Source organism: Tursiops truncatus, chromosome 17 (assembly GCF_011762595.2).
Source record: "Tursiops truncatus isolate mTurTru1 chromosome 17, mTurTru1.mat.Y, whole genome shotgun sequence".
NCBI lineage: Eukaryota > Metazoa > Chordata > Mammalia > Artiodactyla > Delphinidae > Tursiops > Tursiops truncatus.
The window spans coordinates 15,283,418-15,307,525 of NC_047050.1; the positions used below are offsets into that span (position 1 = coordinate 15,283,418).

Sequence of the window (24,108 nt, forward strand, 5' to 3'; positions counted from 1 at the left end):
TGTACTCTGATTGGGTTTTGATTTGATAATGATTTTATGATATAATTTCCACAGAGAGAAAAGAAAAATTCAATCTTTTTTTCTAGCATAGTTAATAGAAATTAGGTTTTTGTTTATTTTTAATTTAGAGAAGTTTCAACTTCACAAAGTATTGATAATATTATAAGTATATTTTTTGATTGTTGTCACATTTGGGGACAACTCTACCAGTGTCTTCAATAATGTGGTATAAGATCAGAGTATATCAAGATTTTTTTTGATGAAGTAACTAATTTTAAATACTGTTTGAATTGACAACACTTGTTTATTGTCAATGTCTCCTTTAGTGAATAGTGGGAGTCTTTTGTTTTCTTTACTGGTGTCAATAATGTCAAATCAGAAGAAATTAATAAGAATCTGTATAGATGTGATTGGGCAAGGTCATTTCATATCGGGAGAAACGCATAAGCAAAGGCGTGGTTTGGCAAAGACAAGGAATTCCTTTTGGATAGAGTATAATGTACAGATTAGATTAGCAAAATGAGGAGAAAAAATATTGGAAACAGGTAGGTAAGTGGGAAATGGGAAATAACGTCAAACTAATAGTGCCAACTGGATGAGGATAGACCATCATGCCTTAATATTAAGGAATCAAAGGCCTGTTGACAGCAAGATAGTGAAGTGTTAAGATCAGGCAAACTACTTGAGAATCCTAGATCTGTTACTTACTAATCAGAATTATTCAAGCAAATCTTGTAAACATATCCCCCTAAACCTAAACTATTCTCAACTCAATTTCCCTTTAGCCAGATCCCCAAAATGACCACAGCTTGCTTCAATGCACCTAGGGAAAATGTGAGAGAGGAAAAGTAAGAGACAGGGAATTTTAGTAACTGCAATGAAAATACCTTATTTTTCCAACTTTTATAAAATATATATGACAAAGTGAACACATTGCCAGGGCTTTGCCAGGCTTGGAAGGAGTCTGGGCAAGTGTAGGTCCCTGAAATTTAAGCTTCACTACCTTCATGATAAATCTACCTGTGAGGTAAAAATACTGATTAACTTTAAATTTTGATATGTTTAATATGCATGTTGTGATTTCTAGGGAAGCCATCAAAGAATAAAAACAGCATATCTCTGAAAGATGTGGGTTACTAGATTGAAAGGTTGATAAAAACGGCCCATACCAAGCCCATCATTATAACATTTCAGAGACGCAAAGATGAAGATAAGATTCTAGAAGATTTGAGAGAAAATAAAGATCATTTAAGGATGGGGAAATTGAATGGCTTTGAAATTCTTAACCATAACACTTGAGATTAGAATTTAATAGATCAATGACTTCAAAGTTTCAATGGAAAACATTTTTAAACTTTGAATTCTATTTCTGTTGAAACTGTGTATCAAACATGAGGGTAGAATAAAGACATTTTGAGACATACATGGTCTCAAAAGTTTAGCTTAGGTACAACTTTTCTCAGGAATGTCTGGAGAATGCTTGATCAAACCATGAGAACGAAGCAAGAAGGAAATATTGGAACAGGAAACAGGAAGTCAGCACTGAAGAGAGGTGAAGGGAAGTTCTGGGAAGACAGGAAGCAAACCTTGACAGCAGCCACCTTTAAGCAGAAGGATCATATTATTAAAAAACAAAAAACAAACAAAAAAACCCTAATAGATGTATATAGGGGAGTTTAATTAATTAATTTGAAGAATTTGCTGAGAAATACTAATGTGTCATGAAAAACTAAGCAAAGTAAGTAACAATGAAAAGTTTTAAAAGAAAGGAAATATCAGAATGTAGTACTTGGCTGAGCAGTCAAAGAGGCTGTACTTATGTAGTCATAATAAGGTAAACACTGGATATTGATTTTACCAAAAATTGTGATGTTACTCTTTTGGGTAGAAGGAGAGAGAGGAAAATGGAAGGAGGGTGTGTATATATGTGTGCATGTGCAAAAATTTCCCCTTCCCACGTAGGAAATTAATAATCAGAGTCTAAAGTAGATAAGAAATAGCACAGTATGTGTTTTATTTAGAAATATGGCAATACATGTCAGAAGTAAAGGTAGAAGAGTTGATAGTAATTTTTTCTGAGGGTCATGGCTAAGAGGTGAGAAGGGGTAGAGCAGTCTACTGCTATTTTCTTATAAGTTCTTTAGCACTTACCAACTTTTAAAAACAATGTATATGTACTGGTTTGGTAGAAATTAAAACCAATTATAAAAAAGATATCACAGGGAAATTTAGGGGAAAGTGATGTTTTAATTCAAATATTTTTGAATTAAAGAAGAAAGAAAAGAAGCCCAACTAATTGTGCAGTTCATAGTGGTATATGCTAAAACCAGGAGAGTTGACAAAGACATTTATAATCGTCTTCACTAGAGGATCTATCTTAAGTCTGCCTTCCTATCCTAATATATAGCCCTCCAGTGAGGCTGAATGGGAATGATGAGCATTCTCTATTTTACTCCAAATTATTTCCTTCTAATTCTCTAATATCTTTGCTTTCAGTTTTATAAGTCCCCAGCTTTGAGTTCACATCCTTCTACTCTACCATCTTGAGCTAATCTCAGTCTCCAGCTTTGAGAGTGGGGCTAATGACATGCCTTTCCAAAGTAGTAATGAACTTACTTTTCTGTTATTTGTTGGGGAAAAAATGGGATAAAGGTGCCAAGCCTACAGAAATTTGTAAGTTTTAGATCATGTTTGTTCATTTGATCCATCATCTTAAAGATATGGGAAATTGAGCTGTTGATACCTCATACTTACATTAAATTTTCTGTTTAACCTCTCTCCCTTCCTTTCTTCCTGCCCTCTTCTCTCTCATGATGTCATTTCCTAGTGAATTAGATATATGCCCAAGGTCAAAGCCAAAAAGACTGGAAAAGCTAGGACTATAACTGTAGTCTCTTAGAGAACTTCCAGAGTATGCAGTTTCCATTGTACCAGTTGCTCAATAAAATATGTCCAGTGAATTTATTCACCATCTTATAAAGCAGTCTAATGTAGTGGTTAAGCACACCAACTTTGGAATCAGGCAAATTTCAGTTCAAATCTCATCTCTCTGAAACTTGGTGGCTGTGTGACTTGGGTCAAGAAATGTATATATATTCTCTAAGCATTAATTCCCTCATATGTAATATAGGACTATTAATATCTATTTCAAAGGATTAAATGAGATGAGTATATAAAGTACCTGATGTGTTTATGGGTGTGTATATACAGATGAAGCATGTATGGCATATAGTAATTTAATATTGCTATTATTATTCCTATAACTATATCTTAAAAAAATTTTTGTTTTGTAGATGCAGCCATCATGGTCTCTTGCTGTGCTATTTCTTGGTCGACTGTTGATTATCAAGTAGCTTTAAGAAAATCCTTACCTGATAAAAACCTCCTTAATGGACCCTGTCCTAAACTCGTATATCTCTTTTACAAGTTGTTTACATTATTATCTTGGATGTTGAGTGTTGTGCTTCTTTTGTTCTTAAATGTTAAGATTGCTTTATTCCTGTTGTTATTTCTTTGGTTTTTAGGTATATTGTGGGCATTTAAAGAACAAACTGATTTTTGTGCTTCCATAGGTATGGAATTCATATACAGGATTGTTGTTGGATTCATTCTTGTCTTTACATTTTTTAATATTAAGGGACAGAATACCAAATGTCCAATGTCTTGTTATTATATTGTAAGGGTATTGGCCACATTGGGGATATTGATTGTGTTCTGGTCTTACCCACTCTCTATTTTTAATTCAGACTATTTTATACCTGTCAGCATCACTATAGCTCTTACTCTTCTCCTTGGAATTATTTTTCTTATTGTTTATTACGGGACTTTACACCCAAACAGAAGTGAAGAAACAAAACTGGATGAAGCTGATGGAAAACCAGTTCAAAGAGATTGTAGAATGAAGTATTTCCTAATGGAATAAGGTATTCACTTAAGAGATATGTTTTCTTATTTTTTGTTTCATTGGTTAGTAAAGAAAAAGTTTGTGTATATGTGTGTTATGTCTTATTTTTGCCTTCTCTAATTTGAGGGCAGTTCTAGTACATTAATTATGTATGTTAGAGAGTATAATAATGTTCTTATTATCTAAGTTAATTTCTCACTTGGTTTTGAAGATCTTGGGTACTTAGATATATTTGCCTATGGCCTGGTAGAGTTGCCATCTTGAGCCTGAACTGAAAGAAATGGTCTCATTCCCATAATTAGAAGGCTGGAATTGAACTTCCCTCCAACTTTTCCCTCATTGTTTCTGAGCTAAAACTGATGTACTCGTAGTGGGGAAATAAAAGGAAGAGAAGAGCAGGATACTCATTCTTCTTTCCTCTATTTTCTTGATTCAGTGAATATATTTTGAGTTGGGGACAGATTGAGTAGAGGAAAAGGGAAAGGAGGGAAGAGGAAGAAAAAACAGAAAATTGACCATTTTAACCCAGCTTAACCATTTTTTTTTTTTTTTTTTTGCGGTACGCGTGCCCCCCACCGCCGCGGCCCGTTTGGCTGCGGAGCACAGGCTCCGGACGCGCAGGCTCAGCGGCCATGGCTCACGGGCTCAGCCGCGCCGCGGCACGTGGGATCCTCCCAGACCGGGGCACGAACCCGTGTCCCCTGCATCGGCAGGCGGACTCTCAACCACTGCGCCACCAGGGAAGCCCTCCTTCTTTTTAAAGGATGGATAATATTCCATTGTATATATATATGCCACATTTTCTTTCTTTATCCATCATTGGGTTGCTTCCACCTCTTGGCTTTTGTGAATAATGCTATAATGAACATGGATTTGCAAATGTTTCTCCAACAACCTGCATTCAGCTCTTTGGGATATATACCCAGAAGTGGGATTGGTGGATCATATGGTTTTCCTATTTTTAATCCTTTGAGGAATCTCCGTACCGTTTTAGTATAATGTCTGCACCATTTTACAATCCCACTAACAGTGCACAAAGATGACAATTTCTCCACATCCTCACCATCACTTATTTTCTGTTGTTGTTTTTTGTTTTTGTGGCGATAGTGGCTATCCTAATGGGTATGAAGTGATACCTCATTGTAGTTTTGAATTGCATTTCTCTAATTATTAGTGATATTGAGCAACTTTTCATATACCTGTTAGCCATTTGTGTATCTTCCTTGGGGAAATGTCTATATTTGATAAGGGGTTAATATCCAGAATATAGAAATAACTGCAACTCAACAACAAAACACCCAAAAACTTGACTAAAAAATGGGGAAACCACTTGAAGTAACCAAATCATATTTAAATAGTTTTATGTATTATTCCTTCTAGTAAGAACTAAATTTTGGTCCTAGGAGTAATACGTAAACCAGTTATGTTAGGTTGAACTCCTGGAAATAATGACACATTTTCCATCGAATTATCCTTTCTTTTTCAGTTCTTTACCCTTTCTTTTCCTTGGGTCAGCTCTTAATGAGTGAGTCCCCAAACAATAGCCTTCTCTATCACCAAGATAAAAAAATGTCCATTTCTATATTTAGTCTTGTAACTTAATATAAAATTGCTGTATAGCTTTTGGGAAGAAGGGTTCAACTACCAAAGCTATTAGAAAATAATAAGTATGTTAAGCATTAACTCTGTGCCTAGCATTCTGTTAGGTACTGTTGTGGATACAAAACAAATGTAGAATAGAGTTATGTTCCTTGAGAAGGTTATGTACTGAGCATTTATAGAAACTGACTTTCTGAATGTTTACTGTTTTCAATTTTGATTTTACAGTAAATGAAACAAATAAATACTGAATAACAGAAGTGGTTATATTTATATACCTACATAGAGTATATAAAACTCAATCAGATCTCCCCTGCACTACTCTTTGAGAAAGTTAGGCAATGTGGAAGAACCATTTATTCTTGCAGGAGCTAGAGAATCTAGAGTTTACTTTGGGCACATGATCCTGATATGTGTGAACCGCACTTACCGTATTTCTCCCTCTCTCTGCATGTTTTAGTGTGTATGAATACATGTATATTTGAGACAGTGAAGATGGGAAAAGTTAGGCTCATTTAGCAGCACTTGAGTCAGAACCTTTGAGTCATAAAAGACCAAAAGACTTTGAGTCATAAAATGAAAGTGCTCTTTATTCCTTCCTAAAGATTTAGATGTCCATGTGTTATTTCCCTTCAGCCACTAGAAATTCTTTTAGCATTTTCTGTTTAGGTTTGTTGATGATGAATTCTTTTTTCTTTTTCCTTTATCTGAACATCTTTATTTCTCCTTCATTCTTACAGGATTATTTTTGCTGGATATAGGGTTCTGGGTTGACAGTACTTTTTTCCTTTAAGCATTTTAAAAAATACATTTATTTATTTTATTTATTTTTGGCTGTGTTGGGTCTTTGTTGCTGCACACAGGCTTTCTCTGGTTGCAGTGAGCGGGGGCTACTCTTTGTTGTGGTGTGCGCACTTCTCATTGCAGTGGCTTCTCTTGTTGTGGAGCACAGGCTCTAGGCAGGCTTCAGTAGTTGTGGCACGCAGGCTCAGTAGTTGTGGCTCACAGGCTCTAGAGCACAGGCTCAGTAGTTGTGGCACACGGGATTAGTTGCTCCGCAGCGTGTGGGATCTTCCCGGACCAGGGCTCAAACCTGTGTGTCCCCTGCGTTGGCAGGTGGATTCTTAACCACTGTGCCACCAGGGAAGCCCCTTTTCCTTTAAGCATTTTAAAGATAATTCAACTAATTTCTAGTATTCATTGTTTTTGTTGAGAAGTTAGTAATAATTCAAATCATTGTCACTTGATATGTAATTTGTTATTTTTCTCTGGCTGTTTTGAGATTTTACCTTAGTTTTTGGTTTGCAGTAGTTTCACTACTATGTTTATGGGTATAGCTTGTATTTATCCTACTTGGGGTTCTCTGAGATTCTTGAAGCTGTCATTTTACCATATTTAATGTTTCTGGTATTCTTCACATATTCTTTCTATCACTTTATCTCTCTTCTTGGACTTCACTAACATGCGGTAGACCTACTGATATTATCCCATAGACCCCGAAGGCTCTGTTCATTTTTTTCCAATTTATTTTCTCAGTCCTTCATACTAGATTTGTCTTCAAGTTCACTGACTTTTTCATTCATTCATTTAATCTGTTAAGCTCATCCAATGAATTTTTTAAAAAAAATTCAGATATTTTTATGTTCTAGAATTTTCATTTGGTTCTTTTTTATGGCTTCTATTTCTCTGCTAAGATTTTATATTTTTCCTTATTAAGAGCATGCTTTCCTTTATATCTTTGATAATACTTATAATAGATGCTTAAAATCCCTGTGTGTTGATTCCAATATCTGGATCATCTCAGGATTGGTCTCCATTAATCACCTTTTCTCTTGAGTATGGGTTACATTTTCCTGTTCCCTCTTATGTCCACTAATTTTGAATTGTGTCCTGGAAGCTATGAGTGGTGCACTTTAAATCCTCTTGATTGTTTGTTTTATAGAGGAGTATTTTTTTTTTTTTAGCAGGCATTTAACTTGAACTTTAAACTCTGAACTCTAAACAACCTTCATTTGTTTAACCTTCAGTGTACTACTTGGAGCCTACTCCTCATGTATATATAGTTCAAAGTCAGTCAGAGATTGGGGAAGAGTTAATATATGGAATGAGGCTGTCTCTGTGTTGGCTGTCTCCTTTCTAGGATTTTCACCATCACTTTTCAGTTGCTGTGGTCACTCCATACTCTGTCCTCTGGGACGTTAAACCATTAAGACTGCAGCTTTTCTATCTGGGTTTGTGTACACAGTGTACTGACTGGGGTCTATCTTCACTCAGTGCCATTCCTTCTCCCCAATGTTGACCGCTTTCCAATGTCTGCCTGCTTTTTTGCTGTCAAGTGTTTTCAGGTAGTTTTTTTTCATATTTTGTCCAGAGTTTACAATGGTTGTTTGTGAGAGAGTTTAAACAGTGGGAGTTATACCCATCTTTTTTATTAATCAGTAACATTTTCAGCAATCTTTCTGTAATGTTTGTATTCTTTCTGTGATATTTGCTTAAAATGATGTGTAAATTCCTTTTGTTTAACATTTAATCCTCTCATATCCTTACTTATTTGACCCTCACAAAAAACTGGGCAATATAGTTATTATTATTATCACTACCCTTTAGCTGGGAAAAGCAAGCCTCAAAGAATTTAAGTAACTTACCAAAGTTCATACAGATCAAATCTCATAACTTTTGACGTCAAGTCTAGTTTACTTTCATTCTGTTCTTTATCTGATAAATAGATGAACTGACCATCAGCAGCCTAGAGCTGTACTAAATTAAACATGATTTTAAAACTATTATTAAATTACTTATTTGCCCACAAAACAGTTTTTTAAAAGTCTGGCCCCAATATTTTTTGGCCTTAGTTCAGCATGGGGCTGAGGTTGTGTCACTGATAGTTTGAATAATTCAACTAACAATATATGTAATGGGAAGTAGCAATTTATGTAATGGAAAAATGGGTAGAAATAATATACATCTACTAAAGAGTCTGAATATTAAATGCCCCATCCAAACCTGGCTTGAATATTCATTCCATTCAACAAACATTTTTCCATTGATTTTATATCAAAGAAACAATGTAGTGGTTAAGCACACCAACATCGATCCTGGATCCTGGTCAGATGTTTTGGCTAGTTAGCAGGCTCTTAAAGTGAACTTTTAATATCGAATTAATTTACCTTTATTCATTTTATCCTATTTTCTATATCATTCAGTTATAGATTTATAGCACTTTTAAGTCCCCCACCAACTAAGTGTCAGCTTTTTCTAGATTATTCTGCACATATGAAGGGCCTAGGAATAATTATGAATAATTATGAGCAATAGTCTCATAAATGAGCACTCATATGCACTGCCCTAGTCAGGGTTCTCCAGAGAAACAGAAACAATAGGATATATATGGATGCCTGTAAGAGAGGATTTATTATAAGAAGTAGCTCACGTGGTTATGGAGGCTGAAAAGCCCCACCATCTGCTCTCTGCAAGCTGGTGAAAGCCTGTGGTGTAATTCTGTCCAAGTCTGAAGGCCTAAGAATCATGGGGCTAATGATGTAAACAATGATCTGACTCCAAAAGCTTGAGAACCTGGAGAACCAATGTCTGAGGACAAGCGAAGATAGATGTTGTAGTTTGAGCAGAGAGAGCGAATTTGCCCTTCTTCTGACTTTTTGTTCTATTTAGGCCCTCAACAGATTGGATGACACCCACGCACACTGGGCAAATGCTTTACTCAGTTCACCAAATCAAATGCTGATCTCTTCAAGAAACACCCTGACAGACACTCCCAGGAACAATGTTTTACCATCTATCTGGGCATCCCTTAGCCCAGTCAAGTTAACCCATAACATTAACCATTACATGCATCTATATACTTCCACATTTACTTCAAATACAAATAGAATGCTTCCCTTAGACTAGTGGTTCTCAAATGTTAGTGTGCATCAGAATCACATGGCGGGGCCATTAAAACAGGTTACTGTACACCATCCACAGAGTTTCTTTTCAGTAGGTCTTAGGTGGGGCTTGAACTTTGTTATGTCTAAGAAGTTCCTGGTTGTTGCTAATGCTGCTTATCTGCCCATCCGGCTTTGAGAACTGTTGCTGACTTTTGAAGGCAACAGTTATATATCACTGTTAATAACTAGTTCTAAAATAGCCACTAGGGGGCAATGGAACCACAGACAAATTGGATGTGCAGCTTCATAGGTTCCCTGGTTTATGCTATCAGTTACAGTATTGGCGCAAGCCGTAAGAAAACCGAAGCCAAACATTAATTTCCTGTACAATATCTTGAGGCTCATTCTCAACTGTAATATAAATCAAAGCTTGTCTTTATGATTGCGGGGGTCATAGAAGTATAATGCAATTCTAACTCTGGCTGATGCCTGTTTTGTGATCACAATAAATTAAAAGTTGGACTTTTCTAAGTGGGCATTTGCATATATACCTAGTAGTTTTGGGGGTTAACATGAACAATTTGTGGTTTCCCAAAGAGACTACATTTTGATAATAGGTTTAGTTTGTTATGGAGATAATTCTATACTTAAGTGGTATTTATTGTTTTAAGACATGCACTTTTTATTGTGTGAAAATGAGACCTAAGTACTTTTTAAAAAATGTTAAACCTAGTATACACTAACCTCAATTCACAGAACATAAAGATTCACAGAGTATAGGGAATTTGTAATTATTTTCTCCTAGATATATCGTTTGATGGTACAAAAGGACTAGAGAAAAATCAAAAGATGTAGTTTGCATGGTGTTGTTATGTTTTCTTTTTCCTTTTTGCTTTGAAAGCCCAAAGACCTGAGTTATTCCGTGCCTTGACATTATTACCTGGATGACCTTGATGATTTAATCTCTCTAAGTCTCAATCTCTATATATGTAGGGCGAGAATTATATAATACAACTATCTCTCTGGGCTGCTGTGAAAAATCAGTGAGATACTATATATGATAGTATTTTATAGATTGTAACTATCTCTGAAATTTTCTATTTTTGACATACTTCCACCAGCATGCAGTATATTTTGAACTTGGTTTTGATGCCATTGTTATACCTTTGTAAAATTGCTTCCACACGTATAAAATAGTAATACTCATATAAAAAGTTTGGAATTATATGGCAAAGAAGTTTAATTTTTTTGCATGTAACATCTTAGTTTTTCATTAGTTTTTTCTTGTGTGGTAAGTATTGTTCCTGATATGTAGAAAATATAATCTACAGGGACTGCTAAATACAACTAATTAGTACTGAAATCAGGATGAAGCTTAAATTGCAAATCATTTTCTGGCCTTTGGAAGTATGCATGAATATGTGTGTGTGGGGTGTAGATGTGTGCATGCACTTAATGAATGGTAGGATTTCATTAAGTATTTGTTGGTAAGTATTATTTCTCTTATTTTTCTGGACCACAGAACCCCTTAGTTACGGTTGCTTTACGATTAAACATTAGTTTTACTTATAGTTTTTGTTAAGTGTCTAACAGTATGCTTGCTAACTAGACTATAAGCTTGTATAGATTGGGGATTGTATTTCTGGGCCCGCTTGGAGGTCTTTGCATAGAGTTTTCAGGAGTTTCCAATAGCAACAAAGTACTGTTACTTTTTGTGAACCCCTGGAAAAGTGAATATATCTCATTCAATAGACTACTAGGAAAGTCATCTTATTCCTCTTCGGAGCAATTAATCAATCCAGCAGTTTGTACTTCTGAGCGCTGTCTATGTATTCAGCACGGTGGTAGGATAAGGCTTAGTAAATACCTGTTGCTTAATTGATTGGTCACCACTCCAGAGAGTGATTTGTGTGTTTTGGTGGTCTATGGATAAAAAGCAGTTTTTAAAAAATTGTGGGAAAATTACTGTGGTAGTCTGTTCTTTTTTTTTTTTTTAACAGCTTTATTGAGATATGTCACATACAACTCACCTACTTAAAGTGTACAGTTCAGTGTTTTTTAGTATATTTACAGACATGTTCAACCATTACCACAGTCAATTTTAGAACATTTTCAGCACCTCAAAAAGAACTTCAGTACCTTTATCACACCTGTGATGGTTAATTGGTGTGTAGATTTGGCTGTGCCAGAGTACCCTGATATGTGGTCAAACATTATTTTGGGTTTTCTATGAAGATGTTTTTAGATAAGATTAACATTTAAATAGGTAGACTTTGAGTAAAGCAGATTGTTCTCCATAACATGGGTGGGCCTCGTCCAACCAGTTGAAGGCCCGAATAGAGCAAAGGACTGACCTCTTCCGGAGCAAAAGGGAATTCTGGCCTTTGGACTTGAACTACAGCATGAGCTCATCTTGCTTCTCCAGCCTGTTGGCCACCCTTCAGATTTTGGACTTATCAGCTTCTATAATTGCATGAGTAAATCCCTTAAATCTTTTTCCATATATACACATCCTATTGGTTTCATTTCTCTGGAGAACACTAACTAATAACCCACCCTCCCCAATCCCGGCCTCCCCATCTTCCCTTCCACTGCTCCCAGCCCTAGGCAACCACTAATCTACTTTCTATAGATTTTCCTATTCTGGAATTCCATGTGAATGGAATCATATGTGGTCTTTTGTGATTGGCTTCTTTCATTTAACGTAACATTTTCCAGGGTCATTTATGTTGTAGCATGTATCAGTGCTTCATTCCTTTCTGTGTATAATAATATTCCATTGTATGAATATACCACATTTTGTTTATCTGGTTGTCCGTTAATAGATGTTTAGATTGTTTCCACTATTTGGCTATTATGAATAATGCTTCTATAAACATTTGGTACAAGTTTCTGTGTAGATGTATGTTTTCATTTCTCTTGGGTATATACCTAGAAGTGGAATTGCTGGGTCATATGTTTGATTCTTTGAAGAATTGCCAGACTGTTTTTCAAAGCAGCTGCACCATTTTACATTTTACTGTCAGTAGTGTATGAGGGTTCCAGTCCCTCCACGTATTTGCTGACAATTGTTATCTGACTTTTTGATTTTAGCTATCCTAGTGGGTAGAAATGGTATCTCATTGAGGTTTTGATTTGTATTTCCCTGATGATGAATAATGTCAGGCATCTTTTCATACAGGTATTATTGGCCATTTGTATATCTTCTTTGGGGAAATGTCTATTCAGATCTTTGCTCAATCTTTAACTGGGTTATTTGTCCTTTTATTATTGATGTGTGAGGTTTATTTATATGTTCTAGATTCAAGTCTCTTATCAAATATATGATTTGAAAGTATTTGCTCCAATTCCTTGATGGTGTCTTTTGAAGCACAAAAGTTTTGAATTTTGATAATGTGCAATTCATCAATGTTTCCTTTTGCTACTCATATTTTTGGCGTCATACCTAAGAATCCTTTGCCAAATCCAAGGTTGTGAATATTTGCCGTTATGTTTTCTCCTAAGAGTTTTATAGTTTTTGTTCTTACCTTTATGTCTTCAATCTATTTGAGTTATTTTTTGTATATGGTATGAAGTAAGAATCCAATGCCATTCTTTTGCATGTGGCTATCCACTTGTCTCAGCACCATTTATTAAGAAGACTAGTCTTTCCCCATTGACTGGTCTTGGCACCCTTGTTGAAAATTAGTTGGCCAAAGAGGTATCGGATTATTTCTGGACTCTCAATTCTATTCTGTTGGTCTGTATGTCTGTCCTTGTGCTAGTACCACACTGTTGTGATTACTGTTGCTTTGTAGTAAGTTTTAAAATTGGGAAGTGTGAGTCTTTCTAGTTATTTCTTCTTTTTCAGGGTTGTTTTGGCTATTCTGGGTGCTTTGCAATTCCATATGAATTTTAGAATCAACTTGTCAAAGAAGTCAGCTGGCACTCTGATAGGGATTGTGTTGAATCTATAGATTAGTTTGGGAAGTATTGCCATCTTAACAATGTTAAATCTTCCAGTCCTTGAATGTAGGATGTTTTCCCACTTATTTAGATCTTTAATTTCTTTGAACAATTTTTTTATAGTTTTCAGAGTGTAAATTTTACACGTTTGTTAAATTTACTCCTAAGTATTTTATTCTTTTTGACGCTATTGTGAATGGAATTGTTTTCTTGATTTCATTTTCAGATTGTTCATTGCCAATGTATGGAAATACAACTGATTTTTGTGTATTGATCTGGAATCCTGCAACCTTTTTAAACTCATTTATTAGTTCTAATAGCTTTTTAGTGGTAGGATTTTTTAGGATTTTCTATATACAAGAGCATGTCAGCTACAAATAGAGATAGTTTTACTCCTTCCCTTCAAGTTTGGTTGCCTTTTCTTTTTCATGCTTAATTCCCTTGGCTAGAACTTCCCATACAGTGTTGAATAGAAGTGGTAAGAGCAGACGTCCTTGTCTTGCTCCTCATTTTAGAGGGTAAGAGTTCAGTCTTTCACCATTAATTATGATATTAGCTGTGGGTTTTTCATAGATGCTCTTTATCAGGTTGAAGAAGTTCCCTTCTATGCCTGGTGTGTTTAATGTTTTTATCATGAAGGGGTGACGTATTATTTTCAAATTCTTTTGAGATGATTATGTGGTTGAGATGATTATGTGATTTTTGTTTTTTGTTCTATTGATATGATGTACTACCTTAATTGATTTCAAATGCTAAACCAACCTTGAATCCTTGGAATAAATCCTAGTTGGTCATGGATCTTCTTTCACCTCTCCTTCTGGTATTGCCTGTATCTGTATGTTGGCGTGCTTGGTGGTTTCTCACATTTCTCTGAAGCTCTGTTTATTTTTCTTCCTTCTCTTGCCTCTCTGTTCTTTAGCTTACATAATCTCTATCAATCTGTCTTCAAGTTTACCATTTTTTTCTTCTGGTAGTTCAAATCTATCGTTGATCCCTTCTAGCACATTTTTATTTCAGTTATTGTACTTTTAACTCCAGAATTCCATTTGGTTCTTTTTAAAAAAATTTCTCTCTTTATTGGCATTCTCCATTTGGTACAACACTGCCAGTATTCTTTCCTTTATTTCTCTAAATATGGTTTCCTTTAGTTCTGTGAACATATTTATAATTGTTACTTTGAAAAGTTTTTACGTTGAATCAGGCATCTGGTTGCTCTCATAGGAAGTTTCTGTTGCCTTTTATCTTTTTTGGAGTAGGGGGTTATAATTTCTTGTTTCTTTGCATGCCTCATAATTTTTATTGGTAATTAGACATTTTAGATAATATTGTTGTAGCAACTCTGGGCACTGGTCCCTTCATTCTGAGGCTTGTTATTGGCTTGCTTATTTGTTTAGTGATTGGCTGGATCATTTTAGTGACGTCATCCTTCCCCCACCCTCCACCCGCAGTATTAAGCCTCTGATGCTGCTAGGCACAGCTTTAGGTTTGCCCACAGTCACTTTGGGACGACTGCAGCACTCGTAGGGGTCTTTTCCTCTCTGTCCCTGACCACACTCAGCTGTTAAAACTCTACTAAGTGTTGGCTGGTTGCTCTACTTTTTACAAAACTGCCCTGGAGCATAAATTGCTCTACAAATGAATCCAATCAAATTATGGCTTTTTGGACAGAAAAGTTTCTGAGATCAGTGTTTGATATTTGTCTGACCCCAGAAAGACTCCTCCTAGCTGTCTTATTGCCCAGTTCTCTCCTGCAAATTAGCCAGCCTACTCTACGCTTTTTCTTTATTACACACAGAAATCTCCTCCCAGGTGCCTTTCATCACAGCCTCCACTGTTCTTGAGAGTGCTCTTAGGTTAATTTCTCCAAGCTCTGTTGCAAATGAAGTCAGTTTCTATGGGAAGAGATCAGGAGCTATCTGTTGATGACTGCTTCTCTCCCAGGTAAAATCTCTGAGCCAGGGCCCTGGAGCTGAGTGGGGAGGGACAATGGCAAGCTTCTCTCTGTGTGATAGCCCCATTGCCTCAGTTCCATAAGTGGGAGTGGGGTGAAAGTAGGGAGACCCCACCTCTTGACTGCGCTTGCCTGAGACTTATCCCCAGCAACAGGCAGCTGGGTGCAAGATGAGGAACACTGAAGTCTTGCTAACTCTCAGGAAGAAAGCGCTAAGAGGGAGCCCTGTGTTTCTGGCTGCAGGAGTCTTGAGTGGAGTGTCTGCTTCATTGTGCCGGTGTGGAGTGGGGAGGGTGGTCTTGATTCAAATACCACAGATTCTCACCTTTCTTCTAGAAACTTTCTTAGGTTTTCTTGAATAGATGTTTCTTCATTTGCTGTTTACACTTAGGACCACTTCCAGAGGCTTTAATTGCTTGCTTTTTAATAATTCTCACAGTTTCACTAGGGAGTGATTCGGTGGAGCTCTTCATGCCGACATGCCACTATTCCCAGCAGTGTGTTGTTCTTGACAACTGTCCACTAGCCTGACATTATGAAGATTCATAAAACTCAAGACAATAAGACAGTTCCTTGATCCATTGTGGGAATTCAGGGCCCTTCAGGCACCCATTTAAACATAACTCTTCTTCATAATGGAGCTGCTCAGATAACTTGAATCTAGGATGCTCTAGGAGACCCAGCTCCCACTTCAGTTCTTTCTGTCTTTCTAAACACTTTTCTCTGATACAATGGTAACATTTTTTGTCTTTCACAAATAACAGCTGTATTTAGACAGTGTCCTTTTTAAGTCAGTCAGTCTTGATGACATAATTTCTTGGGGTTGAGATTAGAGTAGTTCAACAGTTAGCATTTTAAGTTGTCGCTCAGCCTCTTGTTTATATTATCAGCAGTAGCCAAGCCAGCAGGCTTGGGCCGTGCAGTTAGAGTAATAGCAGAGCACTGCATGTGTGGCCTTACCCTACTGGCACTTCACATGGAGCTGCCTGGCTAGTCAAGAGGCAAATCCCTGATGTTCTGGCCTGTGTTACTTGTGATGGTTAGGGATGAATTGTGTAGAGGTCTGTCTAGCAGTTTGTGACAGGCAGAGATCTCTGAGTTTCCACTGCTAAATAGTGATGTGTAAACAAAAAGGGCAGAAGCCCTTTTTGACTGTATTGTATAGGGAAACATAAAATTTCTATTTCCGTCACGGAATATACTCAAATATCTTAAATCATATGTATCATTCTCTCTATAAAGGAAAAGATACTTTGCCTACCTAGAAAGCAAAACTGAGTCAGTTAAGGACTTATATAACAAGGAAAAATTTAAAATAGTTAGAGATAATTTTAACAAATTTGGCAATATTGGTAAGAGACAGAATTCTTAGGTTTATGCTAATCACTCAGGTCTGATTTTTCTACATCTTTCACTGGGATTTGAAAATCAAACGTCAAGAAAATTTCCCACGCTTGGTTATAATATGCAAATGCCTGCTTTCATTAAATACTTCATCCCCTCCCTTTTCATGATTAGTACATTTGGGCTATATAGGGACTTACAAAAGTCTTTAGAATTAAAAGTCTTTCCAATTTTCAGTTGAAATGGGTTTGTTGTTCTGCCAGAATTGTCTTGCCAACTGTTTTCTTTCTGGTAATGAAGAATATAAGCTTTTATCAGGGAATTTTTCATCCAGCTCAGGTCCATGCAATGATACAGCTGAATGTGTATTGGCCCAGGTACACTAAGCGTTGTTAACAGGACTCACTTCTTCAGGAAATAACAGCTATTTTAAAAGGGGAGTGGAGGACAAGGAAGGGAAGGAAAAAAAGCAAAAGGAATCACTTTCCTAAGGACATAGTTCAGTCATGGGATATATGCAGATGAGATTTTTTTCCCTTTTTATTGTGAGGAATGTTTGAAAATCATCTGTCTGACAGATCGTACATCATTCTTAACCTTGTCCTTTTAATCCAACAGTAAATAGAAAACAAATGTTTTTTTTCCCCTGGAAGGTATGATCATGACATCTTGCAACTTACATTTTTAGTAAGTTAAATTAAAGATAATAAGCTATTTTTCCTTCTGTCATTGTGTAGGAGCGGGACAGCATTCCAAGGAGTTGTTTTAATTACCCTATTGGTATGTACTGTGACATCTGGTGGCATTGGTGAGCTTACCTGATGGACCACAAAGAACCCTGATTTATGAACCCATAATTGGGTTTCCAATAAACATTTGTCAAAATAATGTATTAGTTCAAACCAAAGCCTTCTCTATTTATTCATATAAAAGAGCACTTAACTTTCAACAAAGAATTGCCTATCATCAAAAACACTCTATAAAGGAATCAGATTTAGGAAGACACGATTCTAGAGGGTGACTGCTCAGAGAACACAGCTTATTTTAACTCCTTAGAGGACTTAGTGTTCTAACTTGCTTGTTTTCACCATATTCCTTCATGTTTTTAAGTTCAAATAAAGATTTTAGTATTCACTTGTTAAGGTACTTGTTACAAAATGAATCTAGTGACTTAAAAATACTTATTCAGTTATGAATCTTTAGCAGGTATCATAGCTATTTCAAATTCTGTGATGACAACATATATCCATTCTTATTCAATTTACTTCTAAGTAAGAGCAAAACATACACTGCCCACATACTAGTTTGTAAATTGCTAAGGCTTCTGATAAGGGAATCGTCATTCATCTTTATTTTAAATTTTACTTGTTTACTCTTTAACAGATTAGTCTTTGTTCCTGTTGGAGTTTCACATCAATAAGTAAGATATGTTATTTACACAGCATGTGTACCTTGGAGCCTTCACTCTGTACATTATTTTTTATTTTTTGTGGCACGCGGGCCTCTCACCGTTGCGGCCTCTCCTGCTGTGGAGCACGGGCCCCGGACACGCAGGCCCAGCGGCCATGGCCCACGGGCCCAGCCACTCCGCGGCATGCGGGACCCTCCCAGACCGGGGCACGAACCCGCGTCCCCTGCACCGGAAGGCGGACTCTCAACCACTGCGCCACCAGGGAAGCCCGCTTTGTACATTATTATAAAGCACCTTATGAAGCATTATTCTAGTATTTAAAAGTTATTATCCTCTTTTTTGTTATGGTATACATAACATAAAATTTACCATTGTAACTAGTTTTGAGTATCCAATTCAGTGGCATTAAATACTTCACAATGTTGTGCAACCATCATCACTATCTACTTCCAGAACTTTCTCATCATCTCTAACAGAAACTCTGTACCCATTAAACAGTAATTCTTCATTCCTCCCTCACCCTGCCCTGGTAACCTCTATTCTATTTTCTTTATGAATTTGACCATTCTAGGTATCCCATGTAGTTGAATCATACAATATTTGTTCTCTTGTATCTGGCTTCACTTGTAATGTTTTCAGGGTTCATTCATATTGTAGCATACATCAGAATTTTATTTCTTTTCATGGCTGAATAATATCCCATCATATGTATAGACCACATTTTGTTTATCCATTCATCTGTCAATGGACACTTGGGTTGTTTCCACCTTTTGACTATTGTGAATAATGCTACTATGAACATTCATGTACAAATATCTGTTCGAGTCCCTGCCTTCACCTTTTTTGGAGTGGAATTCCTGCATCATATGATAATTCTGTGTTTAAGTTTTTGAGGAACCTCACTATCCCCTTTAAAAATTTATTAAAAGTGTCATTCCTTATGCTAAGTATTGGAGTCATCCTAAGTCATGATATTATTTGAAAAAGTTAATTTATAAACAGGTTGAGTTCAGCTGTTCACATCAATAAGTATTTAAAGAACATTGATCATGTTCCAAGTAGAGTTCTAGCCATTGAGGTCACAAAAATAAATAAGATAAGGTCCCTGATCTTAAGGGGTCTTTGTAGTCCCCGAGTCTTAGGAAATTCAGTCACTAGTAATATTCTCAAGTCTGCTGTACTTTATTTATTTGAGTTATGAACCAGAAATAAATCTTTCATGCTCTTGTTATCCTTTTAAGAAAAAATATAGAGGCACTACTGAAATTATGCACCATATGTGGTAGATTTTGGGTAAAGAAAGGTTGATCCTGAATAATCTTGTGATCAGATCCGGAATAATTTTGTGATTGGAGGATGTAAAAAGGGATTTACATGAAGGAATCTCAGCTTGGGGTCTGTGAGAAAAAGATTAGAGAGGGAAAACTGTGGGATGTAAGGTAAATTAAGGGGTTCCCACTGGTATATTCTCTACCTATAATTTTGGGGAAAGCTTAAGACATGTAGGGGTGGAACATGGTTCACCACTGCTTCAGAAGAATGGTGATTAATTTTGAAAAATGTCCTGAGGCAGTGGTCTTGCTTACTTATACTTGGTCATGGGACCTTCTGGGCCTTTGTAGGATAGAGCAGGGATCATTCAGCTGAAGTTCTTTAAGAACCTGTGGGTATCCTGTCAGTTTGTGCTCTGCTACTTTTCAGCATTTCTAGAGATTTGGGTTTGAGGTCAGAATCCCCCTGTAGGCTTCACCTGAAATAGAATTTATGATTGGCTGCTCTGGCCCTTGGGAGGTCCCAGTAATGTTTTCCTTCTATTTATAATAAATAATTTTCATAAACAGTGCATGCATTCAATTTATAGGTGTTTGAACTTTTTAGCCTACATGGAAATTTCAGATTAGAAATTAGGAAAAAGCAGATCTAGAACTTATTGAAAAAAAATAAAAAGAAATTCTTTTTCTCCTGCCATCTTATAGTATCAGTAAGTATAAGGCCAGTGAGCTGTCTCCGTCTCCTATTTGAAGTACAAATGCAAACAGTGGTGTTGCTGCCGTTCAAATTAGTCTTCAAGTGTGTTGGGGGAGGGGAACTTATGCCCTAGTCTTGTGTTGATCTTGAGTATACACTGGCTGATAACTGGCGAGCTGGATTTAGTGGACTCCATTTCTGGGTAGTATATTGGCATTTGCTTCCAAAGTCTGCAGTGGATACAACTCCTGTAAATTTAGACTCAGCTTTGTCAGGACCTGTTGGTTCATCGTATGGGTCGTGGCTTTACCTCAGCTCTCACTGATGCTGCCTTTGTCTCAAGTCTCTTGCCATGAACTGCAGAGAACACTGACTGCCTCCTTTAGCTGCTTCTGTGGGTCTCTTGGCTCCACAGCATAGAAAGCCCTGTCATAACTGCTATCCTGTTAACTTCTCCTTCTTTCCTCAGGCGCATGTGGAAATCTTTGAGTTTACTCTGCTAAATGAGAGATTAGGAATGATAATTAGCCTTCTTTCTGCCTGACTATCCTTTTCTGCCTTCTTTACTCTGCTGGGGCTGTGCCGTGTTAGCATAGTGTTGCGTTTTGCGCAGTGGTTTTGTTCCTGAGACCCAAAGGGCAAAGAACCCCTTTGCCTTCAACTTTCCCTTTATCTCACCTAAAGGTTCTTTTCCCCCCTCTGAGACTTCAGCTTGGAGAGGGTGGGTCAGGAGATACTTTTCTTTTGCTGCTTCCCTTCCCTCTGTCTTCCTTCCTCTTCCCAAAAGCCACTTGCAAAAGAAGGAATAGGCTTTCACACTTCTTGCTGTCTTATCTGGACTTCTGTTATGTAAAAATCTCTGATCAAGTCAGCCAGATCTGCCTCTTCACCCATAAAAGAACCTTAAAAATCCTTTTCTCTCATACAAAGCCTGACTTGCCAGATTATTTCCTATCTTTGTTGACTTGAAAATTCTATTTGGTGGCCCAAGTGATTACAAACTTTTATTTCTCTTTATATTAATGCTGCAATAATTCTGATCTCCTCACCTCATTTCTCAAGGAAGATGAATACTTTAGGATGTCTAAATGGTATGTAAAAGAAGAAAGCCTGGTAATATATTTCAAAAAATATTATGTGTGCTATCTATGGATCAAGTGACTGTTTTAGTTCATCTGCCTTGCATGTGACATTAGCCTGTAAGTAAAAATAGGGTTAGACTAGCTCAGAAGAAAATGTGGCCTGTACTGATTGATTCGTAGGCTGGTAGTACCTATAATGTCCCTCGACTGTATCCACTAATGACAGCTTATACATTGACCTTCAGATGTTCCATTCTCACTTGTCAAGCCCCATTTCCTAAGATTTGGGTAAAGCAAATGGCCCAATCCTGCTGTAGAATGAATCTTTTAGGACCTGGCAAAAAGAGAATTTTGAATATTGACAAATCTTTGCAAGATAACTTTTTTAAAATAAATATAAATTGGCTTATAAAAAAAAAACCTAAGAAAATACTCTAAATAGGTTTTAAATAAACAAAATAAAATATACAAAATAAAAATGTTTTGTTTCCCATGTGTAATGTTGAACACTTTTTTTTTTGAAGGAATTTTAATTTTATTTTTTAGAAGTTATTAGGATATTGTGTAAGAGGTGAGAATGACATTTTAAAAGTCTTTATTCTTGATGGGATTGAACTTCCATTATTTTCGGCCTTATGACTTCTCAAAATTTGAACAGTTTGCCTATAGCAGGTATTTCTTTTGTAAATCTCTTGGATAATAAGGTTCTTCCTACAGGAGAATAAAGAAATTCCAAGTTCTCCAAATATGTATATGTATATGAGAATATGGAAATTGTATAAGATAATGATAATTTTGTCAGAACTACCTTCAGTATGCATCCAATTATGTTTTTTTAAATTTAATTTTATTTATATTTTTACACAGTCGGTTGTTATTAGTTATCCATTTTATACATATTAGTGTATACATGTCAATCCCAATCTCCCAGTTCATCCCACCACCACCCCCTCCCCCGCCACTTTCCCCCCTTGGATCTAGAGACTGTCATACAGAATGAAGTAAGTCAGAAAGAGAAAAACAAATATTGTATATTAACGCATATATGTGGAACCTAGAAAAATGGTACAGATGAACCGCTTTGCAGGGCAGAAATAGAGACACAGATGTAGAGAACAAACGTACGGACACCAGTGTTGAACACGTTTATAGTTAGACTTTATTTAAGATGGTCCAGCCAAGCACCAAACTTATATTATACATGGCAAGTTAATGCCATAATACCAAGAGAATACCTCTTTCTTTGCATCATTACAGTATGTTTTCTCTACCAGACTATAAGCAACTTGAGACCAAGACTGTGTCTTATTCACTTTTGTAATCCCAGACTCTAAGGTGATAACTGGAACAATGTAAATATTAGCACGTATTTGCTGTCTGTTTAGATCTTTGCTGATCTCTGAACAAAAGGCATGTGAAAGAGAACCGAAAGGAAATGATGTATATCTCTTTTTAATGTTGTATGCTTGGGACAATACTCCATGACAAAGGAACCTAATAATTTGAGTTTTAACTTGTGTTGACCCCAAAATGAATTTGAATGGCCCAACTAAATAACAGGCAGGGCTTTGGGTGAAAAACAGATTTCTTGGCAATCTAATCTAGTTTATAACAGCATGAAATGCCTTGGTTCGCACAGTCTTCACAAGCTAACAAAGCCAGGAGTTCTATAACATTTATGATACTGATAGGAGCGTAAAAATGTATACGGTTTCATTTGATGTACTACAAGTACTCTGGATTGTGATATCTCCTGGTCATAACATCATACTGAAATACCATGGCAACTTAAAAAAAATATTTATACAAATGTTAAAAAAATAAAATTAAAAAAACCTTGTGAGATGAACAGCAAAATCAGTCCTTTGATTTTTAATTTATGAGTTGCAAGTCTTTGCTTTTTAGGACTTGAAAATGTTTCAAATTTCCCCATTTCTAAGGGGAATATTTTGGTATTGAAAGTTTAAAGAATTTTAATGGCAAGAATAAAGCATTGTTAGTTCCAATTGAATAAGTGTTTTGAGAATTGTTATTATTATTGTTTTATATAAAAAGGTTATTTGTGCATGTAAGGGGAACATATTTTTGTGATAAACCTGTCACATAGTCATTGTGCTATAACAGAAGTCTTGTTACTTTGTAAAAAGCCCGAATATTATGATTACTGAGTGCTCAGAAATGTTCCTTGAGTGGTTATAAACAGATCTGACCAATAGATATGGTGAGGTAAGCAGTTCATAACTGTCTTTGAGGGATTCTTAGTTTGGGTTGCCCAACTGAAAAAGGAGTATTATTTGACATGTCTATGGATATAATGGTATGCTGGGCAGCAGGTCTGTGGCCTAATTCAGCCAGAGAACGTGCATTAACAAATTGGCTCTGTCAATGATGGATTATGCCTGAAAGAAGCTAACTGAATACAGTCTACTGGTGTAGTCATAGAGCAACTCAGCTTTTTTTCTTCTTCCCATCAGGCTGACTTTTGGCTCAGCACTTAACAAGCTCCACATGCAAAACTGGATGATCCTGGTTGCCGTAAAGCGCCCTCAACGTGTGCGTTTGGGGAAAGTGAAGAAATACTTGGATTAAATTTTGTGTGTTAATCTTTTGGAATGTGTGTGGATCAGACTCTGGGAAGGAAATTGATAGCTTCATGGTGAAATGTTGGTATACAATTTCTAACTTCCATTTGTCAGCTAAAACGGGAAGTGTTCAGGGTCAAAAACATTTATTTGCTACCTACAAAGATAATGAATGGACAAAAATGAGTGTGTTATTGTAATATTTGGAATTAAAGCCCAGCATAAAGTCAAGCCATTTAATTAGTCCTTAAGCCAGTTGGTTGCAATGGACTCTTCATTTCTTTGTAATTTTTGTTAGATTTAGTAAGAAGGCAGAGCATGGCTGTTAGTATGGGGTTGCCTTTATGCAGAATAAAAATATGGAGCTTTAAAATTTAGAGCAGTGCTTCATTAGAAATAACTCCATGCCATTCTTTTGGACTCTTTAATAGCACTTTT

At 36.4% G+C, this 24,108-nt stretch overlaps 1 protein-coding gene across 1 annotated transcript in view; it reads left to right on the forward strand.

The window, feature by feature from the left end:
- The window catches only part of XKR9 (XK related 9), a 38,467-nt gene extending 14,827 nt beyond the window's left edge, over nt 1-23,640 (forward strand). Inside the window, exons 3-4 of the mRNA XM_004327561.3 lie at nt 3,294-3,923; nt 23,563-23,640. Of these exons, the coding sequence (XP_004327609.2) occupies nt 3,294-3,922 (629 nt within the window). The 3' untranslated portion in view covers nt 3,923; nt 23,563-23,640. The remainder of the gene's footprint in view (nt 1-3,293; nt 3,924-23,562) is intronic.
- The last annotated feature ends 468 nt before the right edge of the window (nt 23,641-24,108 follow it).